General features: G+C 41.8%; 1 protein-coding gene across 1 annotated transcript; it reads left to right on the top strand.

Annotated features, from left to right (window-relative positions):
* The first annotated feature begins 1,385 nt into the window (after positions 1-1,385).
* Positions 1,386-10,452, top strand: SPX (spexin hormone). The gene is made up of 5 exons (XM_081796294.1): positions 1,386-1,391; positions 2,297-2,438; positions 2,739-2,801; positions 3,800-3,883; positions 9,115-10,452. The coding sequence occupies exons 1-5, from the start codon at positions 1,386-1,388 to the stop codon at positions 9,159-9,161; spliced, it is 342 nt and encodes a 113-aa protein (XP_081652420.1). The 3' UTR covers positions 9,162-10,452.
* The last annotated feature ends 347 nt before the right edge of the window (positions 10,453-10,799 follow it).

Genomic DNA, 10,799 nt, shown 5'->3' on the forward strand with positions numbered 1-10,799 from the left:
AAAAACATTAAAAAAATTATAGGCTGGTGACCTCTTTGCTGAGCTCTGCAGAGTTTTGCATTTCCAACTGCCTACTTAACATTTCAACTTGAATGCTTAATGCATATTTTAATTTTAATATTCAAATTTAATTTCCGTCTCTTTAACTGGCTCCTTATGAAGTCTCCAATTTCAGTAATGGCTTTATCATACCCAGTGTTTAAGCCAAAAACCCAAAATTCATCCTTGATTTATTTTTCTTATACTCTCATATCCCATTTATCCACAGGCTCTACATTTTCTATCTCTAACATCTATCCCAAATTCATTTACAGCTCTCCATTCCCTGCAAGTACCACCCAAATCTAAGCCATCATCACTTTTGCTTATAACCATGTTTGCACATGAACTGGTCCAATTCTTCCTCTCCTACCTCATTTCCAAGTGCTCTTGCCTATCACCCTGTGACCAACTTAGCTTTGGCCTCATTGGTCTCCTCCCTATTCCTCAAACAAGCCAAGCTCTTTGTCATCCCAAGATTTTGCTTTTCTTTACTCTGCCTGTTACACTAATTCTCACTCTAACTCATCTCATGTCTGACTCTACCTGATCCTTCCAGACCCCTTCAATTGTTGCCTTCCCTAAACCAGCCCATCACTTACCTTATCACATCACCTAGCTTATTTTTACTTTATAAAGCATTTAAAACAGTTTTGAATTACCTTATTTACCTGTTTACTAGTTTACGGTATTTCTCCCCTGACTGGAAGATAAGCTTGATCACAGCAGAGAAGGTGTCTTTTTAATGCATGGCTGTGTCCCTTGAACTAAAAGAAGAAATGTCCAATACATAGTAGGCTTTTAATAAATGTTTGTTAAAGAATCGAATGGATACTTAGGTGAAGGATTGATGTAAAATTCCATTGAGATCCCCTAACCTTTTCATTTCTGCCCAAAGGATTCATCTTTAGTCATCGGTGATAGCTTTGATAGCTAGCTACCCAAAACAAGTTTGCTTACTGTATTCATTTACTTTTGATTCAGCCTGGGCTTGTTAATCATTGTCTCTACTACTACTAATAACTACTTTGGGAAGCTAGTGGGAAAAGCAAAAAACGATGATTCTGATATATTCAGGATATCTCCTGGCTGATGTGGTCAGTATCTAAATAAGTGATGCCCACTCATCAATCATTTCTCTACTTCCTGCAAATGAATCTCCCTGGAAAAATCATCAGATCCTCTCAATCTTGAATACTGACAAGAAGTCCCTATGGACTCCCTAACTCTACTGAAGATCCGGAGGGGTCCTAGACACTAAGATTTAAAAGCCCCACTCTCAGAACAAGATTAGAAAACTGACAGGCAAAGTTGTAGTTACCTCAGGTTCTGGAAAGGAGCAGAACATGAAGGTAAGTAGAAGTTTTACTTACTTGAGACTTTTAAGCTATTTTATGAAACGCTTTATAGTTTCTTACCCATTTTATCTTTAATAAGCATTTTATAGGCTAACGGATATTTAAACAGTATGCCTTAAAATATCAAGATCATTTGATTTTACTTCAAAAAAATCAGTCATTTGAGTGAATTAATGGAAATAACATATTTCTACTTTTTCTTACAAAGAGAACTCCCTTGCAGATTAATTACAAGGTAGACTAGGGAATCACCCTCTCCCCCACATGCTAAGTGTTATTAAAAATAATTATCAAAAATAGAGCACGTCGAAAAGTAAGAGGTTTGTAATTGTTCGGGTGTAATGGAGTAGAAGATCCTATAGGCACAGAAACTACTTTCTTTGATCTTTTCTTGTAGGGACTCAGAAGTCTGGTGGCAACAACCTTGGCTCTTTTTCTAGTGTTTTCTTTCATAGGAGATTCCAGTAGCGCGCCACAGGTAATCAAACGCAAAAACCGGGGCTCCTGGATGTTCTTTCCCTCCCTTCCTTCTTTTCTGTTCTTTTTTCTCTTCTCCCTCCCTCCCTCCCCCTCTTTCTTTCTTTTTGCTAATAGAGGACTGGGCTACATTGTGTTATTAACCGCTTTTCTCTTCTACCTGGGTTGTAGGGACTCTTTGAGAGAAGGAACTGGACTCCCCAATCTATGCTCTATCTGAAGGGTGCACGTACGTTCCAAATACTTTGCTCTCCCTACAGCAATAAAGGAAGATCTTTAGGGGTGTAAGAATCCATGGGATAGACGCGTGGGGAGAAAATAATATCGAGTGTGTTCCCTTAATAGCCGAGGTCATCCTGCAGGACAGAGTGGGGGTGGGGGGGGGGTGTGGCAACGGAAGAAAAAGACTCCCTGATTATTAGAAATTCTCCATCCTCAACTGGAGGGTTGCTGGCTCTTGCCTCACAGGAAGACTGCAGACTGGCCTGGGAAACACCCCACGGGCTAGTGAACCCGACCGACCGCTCCAAAGCCCATGCGCCGCGGCGGGCCGGGCGCGGGCAGGTACCGGCTGGGTGCAGCAGGTGCAGGAAGTGCTCGGGCCGGTCCCGGCTCGGCGCAGACAGGCGTGGGGGCAGGGCTCGTCTGGGGGCGGGCAGCGCAGGGGCGGGGCGCTGGTAAAGGGCGCTCGGTGCAGTCTGGGGGTGCGCGACGAGCGCCCGAAAACCGGCTGTCCCGCGCGGACCCAGGCCGCCGCCGCGGACCCACCCCTCCTGACCTGGGGACCCGCGGCGCGGAGCCCATTTTAACCGCGATTGTTGAGTGTTTAGCGGGCCAGCTCAGCCCCGCGTCTCGCCTTTGCAGAGGGGCGCCGCTTCATCTCGGACCAGAGTCGGAAGAAGGACCTCTCGGACCGGCCGCCCCCGGGTGAGTGAGCCAAGGAGAGGGGGGCGGTCCGGAGACTGGCAGCAGGACTCAGCGGGCAGGGCGCGCTGGGCCAGGCGCCGAACAACTGCGGCTCCGCTCCGGGAGGGACGTGGCTCCGGGGCCACCCTGGGGGAGAGCCAGCCAAGGCTGAGTCCAAGCTGGCAGCCAGGGCACCGCGCACTGGTGCGCGGCTGAGGCTGGGGCTGACGCTCCCGAAGCTGAACTGGGCCTCGTCTGCTCCGACCGCCCTCTGGCCGACGGGTGTGCAGAGGTCCCGGGGCGGGGGCGTCATCCAGAGACAGGCCAGGCCTGGGCTTCACGTTCGAGGAGTCAAGGAGGAGGAGGAGTGAGAACTGTGCAACTGCCCCTAAATGTACCTCCCCGTTTTTGGCAAGACCTTTACACGGTTTCCTCTTCAATGTTCTTGTTATTAAAGTAGTGATTTTCCCGGACAAATATACGCTCCTATAAATACTAGAAAGGGCTCTAAAGCAGCTTAAAACCGGAAATAGTTCATAGGCAGAGGCCATTAAGAGTAGGGCCAGGGACTGTTATTTTCCTTATGTGTGGCCAAGAATATAGATTATTATTTCAAACTGCTCTGAACGAATGAGAGAGGAAGTAGTCGAGACTCCAAGGAGGATCCATCCCATCCAGATGTTTCTGCCCAGACATCCCATGTTAAGCTCTGAAGGGAAAAGTTACTCAGGGTCCTTTATCCTAATCCACCCTCCTTTCATGGCATTGTCTGCAGTATATTTAAATACCTTTCCATATATGTAATACACAGCAAAACCAATTGTAAGTAACGTCCAAGGGAAGTGTGAAATGCTTCAATTCATAAAAATCAGTCCTCTGTGGAAGGGGCATCCTTGGCTAAGGCATCAAAAACCTATTTTATAAGGGTTTTTCTATTTATAGTATATCAGAATAGGGTTTATCTACTACAGGAATATTTAAATGCTAATAAGAATGTGTATACACTTCTATTTCTCCAGAAAGACGAAGCCCAAATCCCCAACTACTAACTCTTCCAGAGACAGCAGCTCTGCTACTGGCTTCTTTGCAGAGACCACAAGAAGGTACAAATATAGTGACTGCTTTCAACTGCGGGACAGGGAAGCTTTGATCACTTTTGGGATTCTGTGTTGAATACCAAGTTGCCTTTGTTCAGATTTTTGAATATAATTAACAGTTGCCCCCCTCCACAAACAATTCAGACATCTTTCTTATATAAACACTAGCACACTTCTCATTAATGTGAGTCCCCAAGAACATGAAAACATTTCCTCGAGGACACTGGGGAATTTCATATTGATTTCATAAACCAGAGCCTATTGTGACCTTATTTTCACTTAGAACTCTAGCACTAAAAATGCTCAAAGTTCAACCTCATTATATACAGTTAATAAAACTGAAGCCAAAGAGGTTTAAAAATGTTAAATCCAATTGCTCACTATTAAAGACTGGGCCAAATGAAATTGTTGACAATGACATAGTTTTTACTTGCATATGTAGCAGTATCTTATGGCTGATCCTAATAGATTCTAAGCCTGTGTAATTTTCATTATACTATACAGCTGCTTCTATATGAAGATTAGGTATAATTTTCAAATAGAGACACTCTGGACCACCTGGGTGGCCTGGTCAGTTAGGCATCCGACTTCAGCTCAGGTCATGATCTCACGGCTGGTGAGTTCCAGCCCCATATCGAACTGTGTTGACAGCTCAGAACCTTCAGCCAGCTTCAGATTCTGTGTCTCTCTCTGCCCTTCCCCAGTTCGTGCTCTGCCTCTCAAAAATAAATAAACATTTCAAAAATTTTTTTAAAAATAGAGACACTCTGTCCATGTAACATTGAAACCACTAGTTGAATTAAGGCATCTTGCTACTAGATAAGTCAGGGCTTTGGAGTATGTAACAGACTGGGTTCAAATCCTTGTTCTGCTGCTTTACTAGCTGGATGACCCTGAGTCTTAGTATCATTATTGGAAAAATGGAATAATGATACCCATGTGCAGGGTTGCTATGAGAGCTAATTGGAACAAGGTACATAGTTTTAGTTACTATTAACAATAGAGGTCATCAAAGCATTATTCAGACCTAGAATGTTCCCTCTCAAAAATTGTAATGATGCCATATTGTGACATAATTTAAAATTTTAAATATTAAAAAAAAAAAAAAAATATATATATATATATATATATATATATATATATATATATATAGCAAGTGGTCTGGTGATCAAAGCACAGGCTGCTGGCCTTGTGCTCTGACACGTATGCTAATGGAGAAGACATATCCTTGGTGCCTAGTATTGGATGGGCCATATGAGGAGGAAAAAAGAGCAAAACATATTTTCCAGCTTCAAGCTTATGGTTTTCTTGCGAAAAAAAAAAAAATACTGATGAGAAGCAAATGCAAGAGAGTGGGATTGGAGGTCTTCTGAACTCAGTGCAAGGCCGAGGTCAACGTGGATGGGTAGTGGGGATTATAATACTTAATTGAGCAAATATACATTTATGCCTGCTAGGCGCCAGCTAACTGGCAGGCAGAGAAGAAAGCAGATTAAGGGGAAGCAGGAATGAGAACAATCTTTGCAGCAAAATGATAGGGTGAGCAGTCAGTGGAATAGCAGAACGCAGGAGGAGTGGTTATGTTAGAGCTAGGACGACCATTACTGCTGTTATTACTACTGCCCGGAGCTACTAGTTGTTGAGGGCTTACTATAATGCAGGGGGCCAGGTGCTGTTTCAGCATATGATATAGGTCAATACTTTTAGCCCTCATAGTAACCCTGGGAGGTAAGGACATTATTATCCACAGTTTCCAGGTGAGGAAATAGAGGCACAAAAAGATTAAGTAGCTTGCCCACTATTACATGGCAGGTACTTACTAGAAGCGAGATGAAGAATGAAGATAATTTGTCTTTGTTTGAGAATCAGTAAGAAGTCCTCTGGATTCACAGCAGAATGATGACATGGTGAAGGAGGATGAATCTGATTATGGCACAGAGGGTAACAATAAAACAATGATTATGGTTCAGAGAGTAACAATAAGAACAGTAACAATATCTACAATATAGGAACATCTGCCGTGTGTCACATATGAATGCTAACCTTTATAGTTGAGAAAACTGAACCTTTATGAGGTGTGTTTACTTTCCTAAAGTCATGCAATTGGTAAAAAGCCACGTTGGGATTTTAACTCAGGTCCAAGTGACTCCACTGCTCTCTCCATTATATCTTGCCGTCTCTCAAATGCATTGTATCGAACAGGAAAGACCACAGATGGGGATCAGGGAGAAGCCAAGGAAAGTGAAATGAAACCACAGGAATGAGGAGGTGAGGTGGAGCAGTCAGGAATGGACAGAGAGGCTCCACTCCGAGGTATCCTGGAAGGAAGAATAAGTAACGTGGGATATCTATTCACTGAAAGGATAGAAGGGAATCCAGAACAAGCACATTTTTGAAGTGGTATTATGGGAGTTTGAAATGGTTATGCTGGTGAGGAATGAAAATTTCTGTGGATATAATGGAAGTTCAGTTTGAGATGACAGAGACAGTCCAGTGAGTAAAGGAGTGTAGGTCAGTGGTTCTCAATTATCCATCTATGGACTGGTTCCATTGGAGTTAACTGGAGAGAGTCCTCAAAATACAGATGGCTCAGCCTTAGACCCAGAGATTCTGATTCTGTAAAACTTGAATGAAGCCTCAGAATCTGTATCCTTAAAAAGTTCCCCCAAATGATTCTGATGGTCAGTCAGATATGGGAACGACTGGAATTCAAGAGCCAGTTAATAAAGAGTGAAACCATGAAAATGGAAATCTCTTCTAGGCCTCAGATATAACAGGAGAAGGGCAGACAATAAAGGATTTGCCTTGGAGAGTACCTAGAGATTAAGGGGAATGGAGGAAAGTCATATCAGTGAAGGGACTTTTAAAGGAGAAGGCAGGGATGTAAGAGGAGAACCAGAATAACAGCATATCCAGAAATCAAGAATGGAGAGTTCCAAGAAAGGAGTGATTAAAGCATCACATGGAGCAGAATGGTTAGTAAGAGTACAGAAATCAATGGAAAGGAAGATCCTGTTGGCTAGGACGGGTCACTGAATAGCAGTTCACAGGACTTTAGCTCAGCCCCTGCCCAGTGATACTACTTGCCACTGCCATGCCCCTTCTGAAACCTTGTTGAGCGCGAACTGGGGACAAGAAGTAAGCAGTGCTAGCTGTCCTGGCTCTCAGGACTCTTGCAATGAAAAGGTGAGAAGTAGTTGGATCGTGGATAGAGGATGCTGCATCCAAGGTGACCTTTACTAAATTGGACATTCGGCAGGCATGCTTACTGATTGTTGAAATGTGTTAGGAGATCGCTGGCGAAGATGGATTGAAGGAGACGTTTTTGATTTGGTTTTTGAGAAGATGTGTGAAGCCAGAAAGAAAATAAATAAATAAAAAGTGAGCTAGAATGAAAGGGGGGGGGGGTAATTTCAAAGAAGGGAAGAAAGGGGCCCCTGGGTGGCTCAGTCGGTTGAGCATCTGACTTTGGCTCATGTCAGGATCTCACAGTTCATGAGTTCGACATCTGGTTCTGTGCTGACAGCTCAGAGCCTGGAGCCTGCTTTGGATTCTGTGTCTCCCTCTCTGGCCCTCCCCTGCTCACGCTCTGTCTGCGTGTGTGTGTGTCTCTCTCTCAAGAATAAATAAACATTAAAAAAAAATTAAAGAGAGGAAGAAGAATCTTCATTAGAAACTTTAGGAAAGGGTGTGTGATTATAGGTCCCAATTTCAAGTCTTTTTTGGAAAATAAATATAACTTAAAATTTTTTATTCTAGAGAGAAAGAGAGCACGAGTGGAGGAGAGGGGGAGAGAGAGAGAGAATCCCAAGCAGGCTCCATGCTCAGTGCAGAGCCTGACATGCAGCTCAATCCCATGACCCTGGGATCATGACCTGAGCCGAAATCAAGGGTTGGACACTTAACCGACTGAACCACCAGGCTCCCTGGAAAATAAATGTAATTTTGTAGTCATTGAAGTTTCCAGAGTAGCTTGTTTCTGATGATGAAATAAGGGAACAAAATTTTATTACTTTAAATTGATGGGAAAGTTTTGGATTTATATACGATATATTCGTTACTAGTGCCTTTAATATTTTTATTCTAAAATCCCTAAGTATTACTTGGTAGACTCTTATTTTAAATAGTTAATTTTTATTTTAGTAACTGACATACAAGGATGCACTTCTTACAGTTTTTTTTTCCCCCTTCTCTTTAAAGAGCAGCCCATCATCTGTAATATTCTAAAATGTGCTAGCCATTCAAGTTAAAATGTAACTCAGACATTTGAATTATATTGTAACTAACTAAAGGAATGTGATTTTATCTAGAAATAATCTTAAGGAAGGTTAGGAGAGGCATTTTCCTCTGGCAACTCCCAGTCCTGACACCATGGTAAGTTTTAGCTCTTCTGCCCGTTGTTACAGTCCCAGGAACCTGCTATCATCTGACTTCTTAGCTATCCTGCCCCGGAAGTGATACCTCATGCTCTAAAGTTTTGCAATCCCATCCAGCTAACAAGTGTCTCCTCTTTTTGTTTCATTTCCTCCCCAGGCCTAGTATAGCTCAGGTAATAAGAGAATATGTGCAAAAGTATTCCCATGTCATCTTTCCCAAGTAGGATGCATTGTTAATAGGAAACAGGGAAACAGCGCCTTGATGCAATTTAATGGTTCTAATGGTGGATATTTTATTTTATTTTTTATCTTATTTATTTTAATTTTTTTAATGTTTATTTATTTTTGAGAGAGAGAGAGAGAGAGCACAAGTAGGGGAGGGCCAGAGAGAGAGGGAGACACAGAATCTGAAGCAGGCTCCAGGCTCCGAGCTGCCAGCACAGAGCCCGACATGGGGCTCAAACTCATGGACCCCGAGATCATGACCTGAGCTGAAATTGGATGCTTAACCAACTGAGCCACCCAGGCATCCCTAATGGTGGATATTTTATACATGTGGCACACTTAGAGCAAGATATGTGACCTTTTCAGATTTCTACCAAACATACCATACTATAGTTTCACTCATTCTAGAGAATGACATGTGACATGTGAGTTCCCCTATGTGTGTAGATATGAGGGGAAAAAATTTTAAACCAAATCGATCAAAACACACTTATTTTGATTCTCCATAGCAAAGTGCAGGAGTTAACATAATCTAGGAGGCTAAATGTTTATTTTTTAAATTTCTCTTTATCTTATTTTTTCTCCTTTTAAAACACGGAGAATTATGTTTATTTTATGTATTTTTTTTTCTCACAGCTGGAGAAGAAAACTTTGATCAAACCGGAATCCTAGAAGACTACTAACCTGGGGAAAATAGACCAAATTACATTCAAATACAGTTCCATTCTTGTTGAAAACATGAGCCATGTAAATAAAGCCTTTGGAGGCTTTTTACTTCAGTTGTAATCTTAGGAACATGCACAACCAGTTTCATTCTTTCCAGCAACAAAGGTAATGTAGAGTTCTTAGCTGAGAGCATCACCTTCTTTCATTGCTTCAGGTCCTGTTTAGGTCACCTTGTGTCTTAGTCCCCTTTAGAATTAAGCATAAGGCCAGCGACTCTTTAGAGTGTGCTTTCTTTTTGTTAAAACGAGTCTGTCTTGAACTAGTGATTCTCAGTTGTTTTTTTTTTCATTCTGTTACCCCTTGCATTGTCTTGTCACTCAGCAGCAGATCTCCCTCTCCTTTTCTGCCTTTTTCCCATCTTCATGGGTGGGGGGATGGGGAGGCATGGCAGGATGGGAAAGAGTAGAGTGTTCTCTTAATAGTTCATCTAGGAGACATAAATTAAGAAGGGAAGAGGAAGGAGTTGACTGGGAAGAAGCCCTGTGATAAGAACACTTCAGTGTAGTTGCTGAAAGAGGGCGTGATCTCTGAAGCTGGTGGAAGGTTCCACAATGGAGAGCTTCTCTTTGTATTATTTGGGGATCTCCCTGAATTCTGGGAGTTACTGGGAAATAAGCAGATGGAGACACACACTCTGTTCCTGTGTACATTGTACAAAAGGAACAAACCAGTTTTTCAGAGGTAACTCATTTTTCACAGCTAAACAGATTCAAAGAGTCTGCTTACTCTAATTAACTAGAGCTCTAGGCTTTATTTTACCTTAAAACATTACATAAAGGCACCCTGATAACATCAGTACAGAGTGATATGCCTAATCTGGTCCTTCTCAAAACTTTGAACTTAGGTTCAAAACTGTCTGAAAAAAACACACACATGCAGTAACACACACACACATATCCACAGCTAGCATAATAACCTATTTTTTTGGAATTGGAATGTGATCACCATGTTAATTTTTTGACCTAATTAATTGAGAGCTATTATTGACAAATGTCATAAGTGGAAAACATTGTTAATTCTTATTGTCATCAATATATAGCCATTATTCAGTAGCTAAAGAATACCTTTATGTGAATGTATCTGTACCTTGAGATTACAGTTTCACTGTGTTATGAAGTCAAAACCTTGCTTATAAGATTTGTCTGTATCTTGTTTCATAATTGAATAATGAAACTATATTCAAGTTAATGTAACACAGATCTCTTGCAAAAACTAATATGCTAGCATTAAAAAAACTATGTGGTATTATATAGGCACCTGTCATTTATTATGAATTGACTTTAAAGTGGATTTTCTAGATAGTGCTTGTATCCAGTATATTGACATTTTACTCATCTGACATAGACTTATACATATTGGCTATTTAAACATCATGCTTATTCCAAGAATATTTTAAAACCCTATCATGTGAAATAATTCTTCCCACAACTAAGCAGAACAACCTCAAGTATTTCACACTAAAACAGAGTTTTTAAAAGCTTTCAGGAGGTGCCTGGGTGGCTCAGTTGGTTAAGTGTCTGACTTTGGCTCAGGTCATGATATCGTGGTCCGTGAGTTTGAGCCCCACGTTGGACTCTGTGCTGACAGCTCAGAGC

This window comes from Panthera onca, chromosome B4 (assembly GCF_046562875.1).
Source record: "Panthera onca isolate mPanOnc1 chromosome B4, mPanOnc1 haplotype 2, whole genome shotgun sequence".
NCBI lineage: Eukaryota > Metazoa > Chordata > Mammalia > Carnivora > Felidae > Panthera > Panthera onca.

Excerpts from the sequence above, each read along its gene's own strand:
- SPX (XM_081796294.1), top strand. Across the intron at positions 2,439-2,738 it reads GGCGGGCCGGGCGCGGGCAG|AGGGGCGCCGCTTCATCTCG; the intron begins GTACCGGCTGGG and ends TCGCCTTTGCAG. Across the intron at positions 2,802-3,799 it reads CTCGGACCGGCCGCCCCCGG|AAAGACGAAGCCCAAATCCC; the intron begins GTGAGTGAGCCA and ends CTATTTCTCCAG.